Source organism: Trematomus bernacchii, unplaced genomic scaffold, assembly GCF_902827165.1.
Source record: "Trematomus bernacchii unplaced genomic scaffold, fTreBer1.1, whole genome shotgun sequence".
NCBI lineage: Eukaryota > Metazoa > Chordata > Actinopteri > Perciformes > Nototheniidae > Trematomus > Trematomus bernacchii.
In genome coordinates, this window is record NW_022987739.1 from 822,741 (window position 1) to 838,652 (window position 15,912).

At 38.5% G+C, this 15,912-nt stretch overlaps 2 protein-coding genes across 2 annotated transcripts; both read right to left on the minus strand.

The window, feature by feature from the left end:
- Nucleotides 1-64: 64 nt before the first annotated feature.
- On the minus strand, nt 65-5,142 carry si:dkey-66a8.7 (PI-PLC X domain-containing protein 1). Its single transcript, XM_034147757.1, has 6 exons — nt 4,949-5,142; nt 3,182-3,318; nt 2,548-2,676; nt 2,313-2,468; nt 1,383-1,566; nt 65-922 (listed from the first exon to the last, which is right to left on the minus strand). Exons 1-6 carry the CDS (start codon nt 5,034-5,036, stop codon nt 672-674), a joined length of 945 nt encoding a protein of 314 aa, XP_034003648.1. The 5' UTR covers nt 5,037-5,142; the 3' UTR covers nt 65-671.
- A 1,008-nt stretch (nt 5,143-6,150) lies between these two features.
- On the minus strand, nt 6,151-13,177 carry plcxd1 (phosphatidylinositol-specific phospholipase C, X domain containing 1). The gene is made up of 7 exons (XM_034146271.1): nt 12,340-13,177; nt 11,431-11,560; nt 10,238-10,380; nt 9,857-9,985; nt 8,260-8,415; nt 7,515-7,695; nt 6,151-7,001 (listed from the first exon to the last, which is right to left on the minus strand). The coding sequence occupies exons 2-7, from the start codon at nt 11,543-11,545 to the stop codon at nt 6,757-6,759; spliced, it is 969 nt and encodes a 322-aa protein (XP_034002162.1). The 5' UTR covers nt 11,546-11,560; nt 12,340-13,177; the 3' UTR covers nt 6,151-6,756.
- Between the last annotated feature and the right edge of the window lie 2,735 nt (nt 13,178-15,912).

The window sequence follows — 15,912 nt, forward strand, 5'->3', positions numbered from 1 at the left end:
AAGAATGTATTTTGTAAAAATAGTGCATGTTAGAGCTGTAGCCTTTAAAAAAACTGGACAAATCTTTTGTCTCAGACTCAGAAAATGGATCCTAAGAATTTATTTTTCTCACCTGCCTGTGCTGGCTTCCATGGAAAACTTTATTTAAATATTTTTGTAATGCAGTACATCAAAACAGTATAATAAAAATATTCACTACTATGTTTCTGTAAAAGAAGGACATACGCTCTAGTAGATATATTGCACATTAGAGCTGTATAGTAAAAACATACATAATGTTTTCTAGTAACAGATACAGAAATATGATATTACAGATATTATTCTTAACATTTCCTTCACTTAGATGCAGTATAAATAGTATAAAAAGAGGAAGTTAGGTATTCAGGATCAGTTCACGTGGAATACAAAGGTTTTTTTTCTTAAGTTTATGTGTATTTTACAGTATAATAAAATATTTAATAATAACATTTTCTAAAAGAATGATTTTGTAAACATATATTGGAGCTGTTGTATATCCAAAACGAGATCTTTCTGTCAAAAGAAACCCTCCTTAAATTAAAGTAACAGATACAGAAGTTTAAAAAAAATACAGTTCCTACTCTTAATGCAGACAAAGTGAGGTAAGCTGTACATCATAAAGGATCCGTTTCCAGTCGAATAAAAACGTTTTTTTATCTGGAGCTTTTCTTCCGTAGAAGTTTTTGGTTGAGAGCGATGATGAGGGAGCAGAGAGGCAGGGGCCCCACGAAGTCTCCTGCGATGATGTTGAGGCTTTGGGGGCCCGAGCCGGGGGTCTGCTCCTCCACCCAGCCCCGCAAACACTCCCAGTTACTGAAGGTGATCGTCCGGAGGGACTGCCGCAGGTTCTCCGTGATGAAGCACCGATCTGCCGTCAGGTTCAGGCCGCAGACGAAGAAACCCTCTGCAAGAAAAACAAAAAAACATCATTAAAGAGGTCCTGTTGTGTTTTGGGGGGTTTCCCTTTCCTGCACACAATGTACACAATATCTGTTTTCTTTTTGTATTACTGCTGAATTTTATTCCATATTTTATTCCATTCTATTTCTATACTAATAATACTGCTATATTTTTTATTATTTTTTAAATATTTTGTAATGTTATTACATTAATTTCTATGTAAATACTGCTATATTTTACTATATTTTCTATTATTTTAAATATGTTTTAATGTTATTACAGTTTTCTTAAAATAGTTCTCTATCTGTGTTTTTTATTTTTGTTTTACTTTTAAGTCAAATTCCTCGTACGTGTCAACCTACCTGGTAATAAACCTGTTCTGATTCTGTAGTGTGTAATATAGGTTTTAGTGCATGTAAATGGTCTGCAAAGGCTAAAATCCCTGTGTTCTCTCCCAGCCTCACCTGGGCGGCCCTGCTCTTTGTTCCAGTCCAGGTAACTGATGACCTCCTTCGCTGTGCGCTGATTGGCCCACCAGTACGGGATGTCCGGCCACAGCTCCGGGTGCCGCAATGGATGCTGGGAGTCGTAGGAGAGGATGACCTGCTGCCCCGCGGCCCAGAGGCTGCGCAGTGTGGGGGCCGAAACCTGAGGAGGAGACACTACAGGTGAATACAAAATAAAATAACAGATATCATCATGCAACTTCCCCGGTTCATTACTGACTTTAAGAAGAATTCTATTTTCTATAATGAGTTTTCTGAAATGCTATGTTTGAATATGCAAATTAGGCATTCTCTTAATAAATATGTGCTCATTTGCATACCTTCCCATAACTGAACTGTGAGTTCAACATTCTGGTTTTAATGTGTTGACATAAGATAAGATAAGATTGACCTTTATATATCACCGTGGGGAAAAAACAGGACAGTGTAGATTCACACAAGGTGACATATTGGACTCAAAGGTTTTTACAAAGGAGATTCTGGATTTCTCTTCGTAACACTCCATATATGTATTAAAAAATGTTCTCCCATTTTCCCCTCTACAGCACATACACTGTGTGGTGTTTTCTCATCACTCAAGGTCTTTCTGCGTCTCTTAGTGGTCGTTTTTTATGTGTTTGTGTTGGTTTTGCTTCTACTGTTAGTCGTTAGACCCTGAAATGATCCATTAGCCTGATCAATTATCCATCCATGCTGAAATGAATGACATGCTCTGAGCTGGTTATTGATCTGATCTCTGATACACTGTATAATATTAAGACAGTCCAACACTGACCATGTTTACTTGGTTTGCTTCTCATTTACTTTCGGAGTTATAAAGTGCTTTAAAATGTGTTTCCAGGTGCTTTCTCTGCACATTTGAGAGGCACCGTAGAAAGGGAAGCTCACCTTGTGGGGGCAGAGCTTCGACCCGAACATCTTCTTCAAGGAGAAGATAAAAGACTGATGCAGTTCGTCGCTGATTCCCTCAAAGTGGCTGCAGGCGAGAATAACGACCTCCTTCGGGTGAGACTTCAGCCACAAGGCAACAGAGGACAGCGTTTCCTGAAAAGAGAAACTTTTAATGTGGATCTGGAATTAAAACCCAAACTGAGAGTTTAACCAATAAGATAATTAAACTCACCAGGACGGTTAGATGTGTGTAAATGACGTGTGTGAAGTAAAGGTCGCTGGAGGGGTCTTTGAGTTTGTGTGCAACGCGGAGATCGAAGTATCGGATCCCCATGGAGAGCTGCTCCTCGATGCTTTTGTCCTGCAAAGAGGAACAAATCATAAAACATCGAAATACATTTTAAATTATATTTTACTTCATGCATTTCAGTTCATTTAGGTTTTATCCAAAGCGACTTACAATATGTGAATACTTTGAAGAAACAAACTAAAAAAAGAAAGGATAAGGTAAGTAAATTAGCTTAAATGTAGAGAAGTGACATTTTGTATGTATTATTTTTGTTATTATTATTATTTTGTTATTTTATTATTTTAATTATGTTATTATTGTATAACTGTATTATTATTATTTTTGTATTTTATTATTTTATAACTGTATTATTATTATGTTTGTTATTATTATTATCATATTTTTCTATTATTGTGTATTATTATTATATGTTTTATTATTATTTGTATAATTATTTGTATTCATCTGTATGTTTATTGTTCATTTATGTATTTTTTATTATTTTGTATAGTTTTATTATTATTATAGTTTTTGTACTTATTTTGACTTCCCAGCATTAACCCACGTTATACAGTACCTGTGTTGTGGCCCATTTGAAGATGGTGGGTCTGGTGAAACAGTAGAACAGTCCGTCGAGGATCCTGAAGCAGTCGGACTCAGACGGGACCAGCGGAGAGTTGATGTCGAGGCAGTAACTCATCGCATCATGGCTCCCTGCAGAAACACATTTTAATCATCGTTTAAGATTTAAAAGTCCCTTGTGTCAACTCTGAAATAAAAAATGAAATGTGTCCTCTGATAGGATACGCCTACAGAATAGGAAAAGGTTGCCTACATTTAAACCAAAAAGAATAATCAAGCTCTATGTCTCCCAATAATATTTACATTTTTACTTTAAAATGTACTGTTACATTGTAATCCTGGTTGTAATCCCTATTTCAAAACATTTAAAAGTAATCTGATTAAACATTTTATTTTATGTAACTGCAAGGGAATAGGTCTATTTTTTTAAATCCTGATTACAAAATCCAGTTACATGTAATCCATTACTCCCCAAACCAGTACAAGTCCCTCAAAAAGGTACCTAAGTACCGTACTTGAGTAAATGTACTAAGTTACTATCCACCACTGGCTACAGTACTTGAGTAAATGTACTTAGTTACTATCCACCACTGGCTACAGTATTTAAGTAAATGTACTTAGTTACTATCCACCACTGGCTACAGTACTTGAGTAAATGTACTTAGTTACTATCCACCACTGGCTACAGTATTTAAGTAAATGTACTTAGTTACTGTCCACCACTGGCTACAGTACTTGAGTAAATGTACTAAGTTACTATCCACCACTGGCTACAGTATTTGAGTAAATGTACTTCGTAACTATCCACCACTGGCTACAGTATTTAAGTAAATGTACTTAGTTACTATCCACCACTGGCTACAGTACTTGAGTAAATGTACTAAGTTACTATCCACCACTGGCTACAGTATTTAAGTAAATGTACTTAGTTACTATCCACCACTGGCTACAGTACTTGAGTAAATGTACTTCGTAACTATCCACCACTGGCTACAGTATTTAAGTAAATGTACTTAGTTACTATCCACCACTGGCTACAGTTCTTGAGTAAATGTACTTAGTTACTATCCACCACTGGCTACAGTACTTGAGTAAATGTACTTCGTAACTATCCACCACTGGCTACAGTATTTAAGTAAATGTACTTAGTTACTATCCACCACTGGCTACAGTTCTTGAGTAAATGTACTTAGTTACTATCCACCACTGGCAACAGTACATGAGTAAATGTACTTAGTTACTGTCCACCACTGGCTACAGTACTTGAGTAAATGTACTTAGTTACAGTACTTGAGTAAATGTACTTCGTAACTATCCACCACTGGCTACAGTATTTAAGTAAATGTACTTAGTTACTATCCACCACTGGCTACAGTACTTGAGTAAATGTACTTAGTTACTATCCACCACTGGCAACAGTACTTGAGTAAATGTACTTCGTAACTATCCACCACTGGCCACAATTGAGTAAATGTACTTAGTTACTATCCACCACTGGCTACAGTACTTGAGTAAATGTACTTAGTTACTATCCACCACTGGCAACAGTACATGAGTAAATGTACTGCTTTAACTTGAATACAATATCTAAATACTTTCAAGATTCAAACTCAAAGGTTGTATTGTCATTAGCACAGTAGCTACAGTGTAGTTATGGCAACGAAACCCCTTCAACAATGCAACAGTAATATAAGACACAAAACAATAAAAACAGTGATATACTTGTATTATTACTAACCCCTGCATAATGTGAAATATTTACCCGGTATGGCGAGCTCCGTGAGCGGCGTGTCCCACAGCTCCTCCGGGAGAGAGGACATCCAGTCCTGGCTGCAGCTCATCTTACTCATGACTGCAGGAGAAACTCAAAAACCGGGAATAAACAAGTTATAACTTCCTTTATCTGATCCCTTTAACCCATCCACCTCGCTCTCACACATACACCCCACACACGCACACACGCACACACACACACACACACACACACACACACACACACACACACACACACACACACACACACACACGCACACACGCACACACACACACACACACACACACGCACACACACACACACACTGTAGGGGGAGGAGGTTCCTCATTCCTGCAGTCAGTGGTATTTCAGGTATTATGAGAATCGTCTGCAGGTGAAACACGTGACTTTCTGTTCTGTTTCTGTGGAATATTAATACGTGCCTTTGAACACTGTTTACACTTCCGCAAACTCGTGGCCATGTCGTCAGGAAGGGGCGGGGCTAACATCATGCAGCATGTTCAGATTTATATATACAGTCTATGGTTCAGATAGATAACATTGAAATTAGAAAAGAAGAAATTCGAGAAAATAGAAAATAAAATAGAGAGGAATTAAATATAGAATAAAAAAAGTACTAGTACATAACCAAACAGAGGGTAAAAAAGTGAGTAGAAGTTATAAAATAAAGAATAAAAAAGAGAATAAGGGAATATAATGCAATAAAATAGGTATTAAAAATAGAGTAGAAAAGAATAACATAAAATAGAGAATAGATTAAAGCACTTTGTTGCTTTTCAGGAAGGTGGTTAGACCTGAAAGACTCATGTGTACTTAAACCAGCTGACTGAAACTCAGCTACACAAAGCGCTGTGAACCTGTTGTATATGCATGTCCTCTGAAGCTTGGTATATCTACAGTTTATATATGCTGGTAATTCTCATTATATCTATTGTATACTGATATGATTCGAATAGCAGAAGCAAGTACAGGAACAGAGAAACGTTGCCAATGCAACTCAAGTATTTCCTGACTGTCTTAAATCACCAGCAGGAAGCGTTCACTTATTTAATTCATGCTCTACTACATAACTGCTGTTGTTACGTCCTAACATGTGACTAATGTGCTTATGTGGACATTATTAAAGAATCTTTATTAATCCCCAAGGGGAATTTTTGACGGCTGATTGTCATGAAATAAAACAAAAGGACTCGATTAAAAAACGCTCATGTTTATTTGAAAAGCTCATCTCCACAGGCACAGCGGCGCCGCGCAGCATTATTTAAAACAAGGCCTCACCTGTTGAGTCAGCTTGTGAGTAAAACAGTCAGAGGTTGGGTTCATGCAAATAAGTTTCCCATGCATTTTGCATGAGTGTAAAGTCTACTCTACGTTCTCGGAGGATAAATACAGTACACCTAGCTGCTGCAGTGCTGACACGTCAGAGTTATAAAAGTGTGTGACCTACGTTACAATCACATGTGCTGCTTGAATACATCGCTTGTGCTTACTTAAAAAGTAAAAGGTGAGATTAGTTGCGTTGTTGCTGTTATTACTATTATTGCTCTGGTAACATAAAACTCTGCCGACTCGTGAAATCTGATACAGGACATTTGCATAAATAGTGAATGTAAACAAAAGTGGAAATATTAAAAAGTCTAAAATATACATCCTACTTATCAGTGCATTTTATATTGAAAAGAATAAATCAAGTCCGTTCCCTAGCCACCAAACATGCCGTGGTTCTTCCAGTGTGTGTGTGTGTGTGTGTGTGTGTGTGTGTGTGTGTGTGTGTGTGTTTAATTATTGGAGAGCAGTCATGAGGAGTGTTTCAGCAGTTTCTCGTTCAGAGAGACGACGGTGGGCACAAAGCCCCTCTCGGTGACGAAGTCTCCGGCGATGATGTTGAGCGAGCCCCCCTCACAGCCGGGGCTCTGCTGCTGCACCCAGCTGAGCAGGGGGGGGTAGGTGGACACCACCAGGTCCTTCAGGGACTCTGTGGGGTGGGTGCAGATGTACTTCAGGTCCTCCGTCAGGTTCATGCCTGTGACGAAGAAACCCCCTGAAACATACAGTATGGAAATCAAAATGACACATTTGTGGGCCAAGTTGGCACATACAAAACACATACATACCACATGAAAAGTGGACAGTTCCCTTACAAAACAAACAAAAATAAAATTAAAAAAAACACCCTCCACACAAGTTAATTGTTATTATAAAATGTGCAAATTACTTGTTGTTTTTTAAATGAAAATATAAATACTTCAAGGATATTTTAATTATTAATATAAAAGAAATACAGTAATAATAATAACCATAGAAATAATGATAAAATATAAGTCTATTTTATTGTATTAATTATTGTTGTTTTTGCTTATAATTTTAGTTTTCTATTTATTGTATTTTAAAAAGAGCAATTTTTATAAAACCCCATAAAGAAATGAGTGTGATTAATTTCCACTCTTAATTACCCTGGCATAGTTTGTTAACAGTAGGAAATCCACAGTTTAATGAACCTTAACCTTAGCCGTTACCCCAGAGTAATACATCTTTCCAGCGTGTTTTTATTTACCTGGCCTGCCGCTCTGCTTGCGGCTCTCGAACACCTGGATGAGCTCCTCGGCTCGGCACTTGTTGGCCCACCAGTACGGGATGTGAGGCCAGAGGTCGGCGCTGCTGCAGGAGAGCACGTGTTCATAGGACACGATCACACTGAGGCCCCGGGTCCACAGGTTACGCAGGGTCAACACCTCCTGAAATATTATTAATGAATATAAGATAATAAGATTGTTGTTATTCTATTTTTATTTTTATTAATAGACCAGATTATCCTTTCTTCTCTTCCTTTCCTTTTTCCCCCTTTTGTTATTTTATTATATTGTCATTATTATCCTTTTTTTTTCATGATGTATATGTATTTCTTAACTGTATTGTACATATTTTAATTTTAATTTTCGGTATGCACTGTGCAAACAAAGTTCTCTTTACCCGACGACAATCGCAAAAGATCTATAAGATATTATTGTTTAAAATAACAAACACTTCACATATGACCTCAAATCAGCTTAATGGGTATACAAAATGTCCTCTATAGACCACAAGGTATTCAAATATATTTATTAAATAGTAACCAAAAGAGCGAGTACTTGTTTTATGCATTTACAGCACCACGAGTGTTGTCTCCTCTCAGAGAAACATGCAAATTAATTTTGCATCCTTTCTTTATGGGTCTATTTGCAACCGTGCATTGACTTTGTAGGTCATTGACAGAAGAAGCATGCAGATTTCATGATTAACCTCTGCAGGAGGGGTCTCACCGTTTTGGGGCAGAGTTTGGAGGCGAACACGCTGCGAATGGTGCTGATCAGCAGCATGTGCAGCTCCGGGCTCAGGCCCAGGAAGTGACTGAAGGAGAGGATGAGCACCTCCCGGGGGTGAGCGTCCATCCACTGCCTGATCTCCAGCAGCACCGCCTGCAGATAGGACACACACGATGAAGAGACACACGGTGAAGAGACACACGGTAAAGAAACACACGGTAAAGAAACACACGTCAAAGAAACACACGGTAAAGAGACACACGGTAAAGAAACACACGTCGAAGAAACACACGGTAAAGAAACACACGGTAAAGAAACACACGTTGAAGAAACACACGGTAAAGAAAACACACGTAGAAGAAACACACGTCGAAGATTAAGCGAGAGCTAGGAAATATTTAACATTCATTTCCACATCTGTGTAGTAATCCTGACACACCACCATACAGACTAAAGTGGGAACTATTAAGGAAGAAGGTTAAGTTATCCTCTTGCCTTGTAAATGTACAACATGTATTCGTACAGAATACATACACGTTTTGAAAATGCACTGAATGTCTTCTCTGTCATTTTTACACCTTGCAAAGTCATTCCACGGGCCGGATTGGACCCTATGGTGGGACGGTTTTTGCTGTATGTTTGACACCCCGGATTTAGTATGTTCTATAGGTTTTAGTGCATGTAAATGGTCTGCAAAGGCTAAAATCTCCTTCAGAGGGAGTTTCTCTGCTTTCATTAGACTCCTTTGTTTACTTCCGGAACATAGATGTTAAGAAACTTTGGGAGCAAGGACTCAGAAGACAAGGAGGACACTGAAGAGCTCGAACTGATTTTTGACGTTGGAGATTTAGAAGACATTTCACTGCAGCAACAAGGTGATACATTTCCTGCCCAACCAACTCTGAAGCTCTCTTGCTCATTCCTCAATATTTAATTAATCCTAACAGAATAATCAGCATTTGATAACATGTCAAAGCAAATTCTGTTCGTAGCAGAGAGTGATTATCCACCTGATAAGATGGACTCCTGGTTGTCTTTTCTGTCTGACACAGTGCGTCAGCTTTGTCCTGTTATTATCTGAAGAAGAGATTGTTTTATGAATGTTTTGGGCAAGACGCATCAACTTCTTAGGTCATACTAATACACTGCAGAGGGGAAAGATTGATAAAGCTCCAAGGCTGTTTGCCTGCAGGAGACAAGGGAGTGAGAGGAGACGCAGTAGATCAAAGGACTAGGACTAAACTGAAGGGCCATTCAGAAAAACCTGTATCAACAGTTACATCATTATGTAACACTTCTATTGGCTAGCGCTCCAACACATTGTATGCGAAGGCAAAGGGGCGGGACGTCTCTAAGCGGTTATCCAATCACAACAGAGCCGGCCAGCTAACCAATCAGAGCAAACTGGGGTCTGGTTTCAGACACTGATAATAAATATATCCATGTTACATATATATATATATATATATATATATATATATATATATATATATATATATATATATATATATATATATATCTATATATATATATATATATATATATATATATATATATGTGTGTGTGTGTGTGTGTGTGTGTGTGTGTGTGTTACCTCCACAGTGAGCGCGGTGTACACTCCGTGGTAGAAGTAGAGGTCCGTGGACGTGTCGTTGGGTCGGTGAGCGATCCTCAGGTCACAGTATCTGACCCCCGAGTCCAGCTGCTGCTTTATGCCGACCTCCTGCAGCACACGAGAGAGGAAGAAAAATAAGAATTAACTTCATATTCATCATGTAAACAAATACCCAGTGTAATTATATTTATATGAATGCAGAAAAATTGTTAGGTCTTAGCCTGAAATTATAATTAAGACACACAATAATGATTTACATGTGTAGTGTGATACCAAATGATGCCAAAGCAGTGAGAGTAATGCATAACTTAATAATTTGACGGGTTATTTTTTGCACAGTTTATTCCCTGTGAGTCTCACCTGTGTGATGGCCCACTTGTAGACAAAGGGCCGGATGAGAGGCTTCATGAATTTGTCGAGTTTCTGCAGCAGGTCGGGCTGCGTGAGGTCCACCGGAGAGCGGTCGTTCATATCCAGACAGTACGTGATCGCATTGTGGCTTCCTGCACCAGAGGAAACATAACAAACAGAAATGATATGTTTCAGAGTTTCATGAAGTAGATTTGAGGCTATTGCATATCATGATTATGCTGTTCATGTCATAAATTACAATAGTATCCCTATAATGAACACAATAAGCATACATTTTGGTAAGATGCAAGTATTTCCATTGCATCTCAGATAGGACATCTTTCGGGGGATCTATTTTTTTAGTTAAAACAAAAAATCTTAAGTAGGCGTTTAAATGCAAGGTAAGATATATTAAAATGTAAAAATAAAATAAAATATTGAAAAATAAATGAGAAATAATAATAAGAAAATGCATTGAGAATACATTTAAGTACTGTGAAAACATATTTTTTTAAATATGGAAAAATAACATACACTGTTGTGTTGCTACTAGGTTAGTGTGGGAGAGAAACTCCCTCTGGGATTTTAGCCTCTGCAGACCATTTACATGCACTCAAATATATAGAACACACTACAGGAAAAAGAAAACAAAAAAGCATAACAAGGCCTCTTCAAATGGGGCGAAGAATGCGAGCTAGTTCAGGCAGTCAACGCGAGCACCAATGATACATTAACACGTGACGCACCTCGTCCCATTTACCACCAACCAATCACATTCTCCTAAACTTGCCGCTCTATTTAAGCTGCCAGGTCTGCCTGCCTCTGCCTCGCTTATGCTGCTGTTGCTGCTGCTCGCCTGCCCCACCACCACCCCAGCATCCACCTGTAGGCTCGGGGGGATAGTTATCTAATCATCACTCAATGATCTTTGTAAATCTGTGGAGTGATGAGGCCTGAGCCTAAACACCAAACTCAAACTATATGCTGCTTCTTATAAACATATCAAAGAAACATGTGAGTTGTCAGACTGAAATAGTGAATTATTCTTCCACCTCCTGTGTGTGTGTGTGTGTGTGTGTGTGTGTGTGTGTGTGTGTGTGTGTGTGTGTGTGTGTGTGTTGTGTGTGTGTGTGTGTGTGTGTGTGTGTGTGTGTGTGTGTGTGTGTGTGTGTGTGTGTGTGTGTGTGTGTGAGAGAGCGTACCGGGGATGGCCAGCTGGTTTAGGGGGGTGTCCCAGAGAGGGGGGGGCAGCAGGGACATCCAGCTCTCCATCGGCAGCTCCCCCAGGCTCGACTCCCTCTTCGGGGGGGAGAACATGCTGACCTCCAGGGTCTGAAAACATGAGTAGTGAGGAAGGGGTTAATGATGTTTCCTGGCATTTGGAAAAAAACTTTGAATGATGAAATGTTTTTTTTAAATGTTGTGAATAAATTCTAACATTTCAGAATAAATCCAAACTTTAGACGGTTAGGCCAAATACCAATTGTCCAACTAATATTCCAAAATTCAAATAATGATCCTCTAATACCATACATTCTGCAAAGGTACTCATTGCATTATTCAAAAAAGTTTAGAACAAATCTAAACTTTTGAAAGTTAGTCCAAAATAGAAAATAAAGGTAGAAATTAAGAGAATAAAGTTAAATTGTTGAAAGTCAGAATTTCCAAATGTTAAAAATAACAGGATAATAAAATATGACTTTGTTATTATTGTAGTTTGATTTGCTCTCAAACCTTCTTATACAATTCAATAAAAAAATCCTATAAAATCAAAGACTTCGAAAATGTTTTTTATGTAGATTATTTCTCAAAATGCATTTAAATTTGTTTTTAGAAAACCTCAAATACCATGAAATTCTGAAAATGTATTCTAGAAGTTTCAACTTTGCACTCAAATGTTCTACTTTATTTTCAAAATGCCAAAATTAATTAATAAAATAATCCTCAAATAACGAAAATATAGAAAATGTAACTTGGAAATGTCTTCTTTATTCTCATCATTTTAACTTTATTCTCCTCATGCAAATTAAACCCTCCCTCCTCTCTGTGTATTCATCATGCATGGCCCTCACACTCTTCCGTACTTGCAGCACAGTCAGTTTCTCTTTCACCTCTTTATCCTGCTTCCTCTCTCAGAACCTGCAGAACCGGACCGACCAGCACTCAGACACACAGACACTAAAGGAGGTCCATCCCACACAACATGTCATGGCTGAGCAGAACAAAACCTGCAGGACAGACGCTCCGCAGCTCAGCCTGGAAACACCTGCTCAGCCCCGGGGAGGAGGCGCACAGCGGGCCCGGTGCATCGTACCTCCGGTTACCGGGGATCCATAATGACGGTGTAATGTCCCGGTTATTGTGCTGCAGGTGATCCTCATGCACCGGCTGTTTGTCGGTGCTGAGGCAGAGCTGTGGAGCATGCGGGCCGGGGAGAGGAGGAGGAGGGAGGGAGGAGGAGGAGGAACCACGGATCAGCAGATGCAGAGCGGCTTCCTCCTCTTAAAGAGCCCGCGGAGAGGAGGGCAGGGGCGGACTCAGGCTGTCTGAGGACCGGGGAGATACAGCGGTGCGGGAATCAGTCCTAAAACACAAGCATGAGTCAGCATTTTAGCACTAGCATGTATAGCAGCCGATTTATTATATATATTTATTATTTTAACCATAACCTGTGGGATCTTTATCTACACTGCTGTAAGAGGGGTCCATTAGCTACTATGCTATATCAATGGAATTGGAAAGGAACAGTATGAAGTTGACTTTTGACTTTTGATTGTGTTCTGGTCTCATGTTTCAGTATGTGTCTGTGACTGAAAGAATATTGCTTTTATTTTACTTTTTTATGGGTGGTTGGTTCATTTTTTTTCCTTCTTTTTTTTAAGAAGGGGCAGGTACAATAAGATTTTAGTCTCCCTGCTCCTTTCCACCATGCGCTATAAAAGTGTACATGTTTTGTTTTAAAATAACTGCCATGTGTGGAATAAACAAATAAATTAATAAATAAATTATCAATGGATTTTTTTAAATCTTTGCATGAATTTACATATTTCTTATTATGTTTTACACAATGTTCATAATGTAAAAAATGGTCATTAATCTATTTATGTATTGATTTTTATTATTATTATTATAACATTTGCACAAAATGTAGAATTATTTTTAAATATTTTTACAAAAATAAGAGTTTATTTTTATTTTACAAAATATATATGAGATCAAGTTTTTATTTTTCATTACTTTTTTTATTTAGCCTCTATGGCATTCTGTCAGCAGGTTCAGATATTTTTAATTTAAATGACCATTTAACCCTTGTGTTGTGTTCGAAAGCTGTTACCGTTCATGGTGTTCGCAGGTCAATTTTGACCCATGATTTATCTCAGTCCAAAACACAAAAAAAAAAGACTATTATCCAATATTGTTTTAACTACATCATAACTAACTTATTATGCATTCATAACCGTACAATCCTGTTTTTTATTTTATGGCCCCAAAACACATCATACCACATATTTGGCAGTGGCTCAGTCAGTAGGGGCTTTGACTGTGAGCTGTAGGGTCGCCGCTTCAAGTCCCTGACCAGACCTAAAATATGGACTGTGGACTGCTACTTGGAGAGATCCCAGTTCACCTCCTGCCCTTCCGTGGTGCCCTTGAGCAAGGCACCGGACATCCCCCTTCTCCCCTCACTCAGATTGCTCCCCGGGCGCTGTACAATAGCTGCCCACTGCTCCTAGTACTACTCCTGGCACTAGGATGGGTTAAAAGCAGAGAACAAATGTCACGCTGTGTGCTCTGCATGTGTGACCATTAAAGACGGGTTTCATCCCTCCCAATTCTTCTTCTATTGCACACGTGCATGTGTGAGTTCAGGTTCAAGAGTTAGTGTACATATTCTTTGTGAAAGGTCGAGTTCCCATGGGGGGAGGGGGGCCAGAGGGATGGGAGACCAGGTGCATGTTGCGAAAACAATTATTGTTACAGTGGATGAAGGGGGTGGGGTGTCTAAAGTCAAAGATGAATTTTGATTGGGCAAAATTTGACCCCGAGTGACCCCCAACAATTATGCTGGGTCTCCCCAGACCCGAACACCAAATTATACACTTTTTTTTTAGAGACCTTCAGACTTGGCTAAAATTATCAAAATCGGTTTTGTAGTGTTTATATATCTGTTGTGGAGGATATCATGAAGCCTTGTTCCGATACAAAAAACTAGAGCGTAGTTATTATATAATTTTAACTTGAAACTGGTCACGGGAGACCCGAACACAACATAAGGGTTAGGAACATTCATGAGGGGGTCCCCAGGGTATTCTCCAATCAGCGAATATGAAAAAGCCAAATTAAAGATTTTGTACGGGCTGAAAATCACACAAAAACCTTGATCTAGAGCTGTTTCATTAACATTCATACAGTACATTTAATTTTTGGAGAGAATCTGAGTCACACGCTGATTATTCTTCACTTGTTCGGCCTCTTTAGTATTTCTCCTTGTTGATTTTGCAGAGGGAGCTGGAAACATGTCAGGCTAACAATGTATTATGGTGTTAGGAAAAATATCACTCGTCACCGGCTTGAGCTTCAATATCAGGATACATGTATTTATTATCATTGCAAGAATGGAAGTAGTACAGACAAAATAGTTCCCCGAATAGTGTCCTTGACATGCCTTATATACAAGAGACGGTGTTACAGTCACACGATGCAAAAATACTGGTTCAAAGCAGTATTCAGGCCTTAGTTCAGATTAGCTAAGGCCTGCGTAAGCGTAAACAGTAGGGAGGCGTGTGGCGCAGTGGTTTGTGTGTTTGTGTTCGGATCAGGGGGGCACAGGTTCAAACCCCACTGCAGTCAGCATGTCGTTGTGTCCCTGAGACACTTCACCCCAAATTGCTCCTGTGGGGATTGTCCACAGTATTGAGTATGTAAGTCGCTTTGGATAAAAGCATCTAACAAGTGACATGTAATGTATTCAATTATTTTCATTGTCTGATTCTTCTCTAATATTGGCTTTTAAATGTGTAGTTTTGGATGTCTCTATGTGTCACATACATCACAGTTTTTGTTTTTTTTCAATCTTGAAATGTACCTAAAGCAGTAAACATGTCCCTGACCTTTGCACAGAAACAGATAATAGATGAAGTCGTTCTGTTTGTTTGTGATTGTGTCAGCAGCTCAATAATCCTGAAGCAGCAGTAACGGTGTGTGGAAACCAGGAAAACAACGCTGCTGATTTCTCATTAATCTCTTTTCCTTCTCTGCCTCTCTGTTAGATGCAGCACTCAGCTCAGGTTTCACTGAACAGTAATTATCATTGTACATGCTGGCTCACAGACAAACCTAGTCATCATTATTTCATTGCATTATTAATAACAGCTAACACTTAATGCATCACTTTCAAACCAACTCCTATAGAATATTGTATTAGATTTTTACACAAACAAGATGAAATATTCTGATGTATTTATTGTTTCACACTGATATTTTATTTATGAACAACATTTATTTTGAGGCTCAAAAAACGACCACTTATTAACTAAATGCACAAAAATGTCATTGATGTATATTTGTACATATTTTCATGAATTGAAATCTTGTTTATTTTCACAAAATGTTTATGATATACAATATTTTAATGTATTTTTTTTCCCCACTGCATTTTTAAATAAAACTGCAACACAATTTCT

Coding starts and splice junctions, on each gene's coding strand:
- si:dkey-66a8.7 (XM_034147757.1), bottom strand. CDS start 5,036: ATGAGTAAGATGAGCTGCAGCCAGGACTGGATGTCCTCTCTCCCGGAG. Junction 2,469..2,547: donor ACACACATCTAACCGTCCTG/GTGAGTTTAATT, acceptor TTCTCTTTTCAG/GAAACGCTGTCCTCTGTTGC. Junction 923..1,382: donor CAAAGAGCAGGGCCGCCCAG/GTGAGGCTGGGA, acceptor TTTTTCTTGCAG/AGGGTTTCTTCGTCTGCGGC.
- plcxd1 (XM_034146271.1), bottom strand. CDS start 11,545: ATGTTCTCCCCCCCGAAGAGGGAGTCGAGCCTGGGGGAGCTGCCGATG. Junction 10,381..11,430: donor AAACCAGCTGGCCATCCCCG/GTACGCTCTCTC, acceptor CCTCTGGTGCAG/GAAGCCACAATGCGATCACG. Junction 8,416..9,856: donor ACACCGCGCTCACTGTGGAG/GTAACACACACA, acceptor TCCTATCTGCAG/GCGGTGCTGCTGGAGATCAG.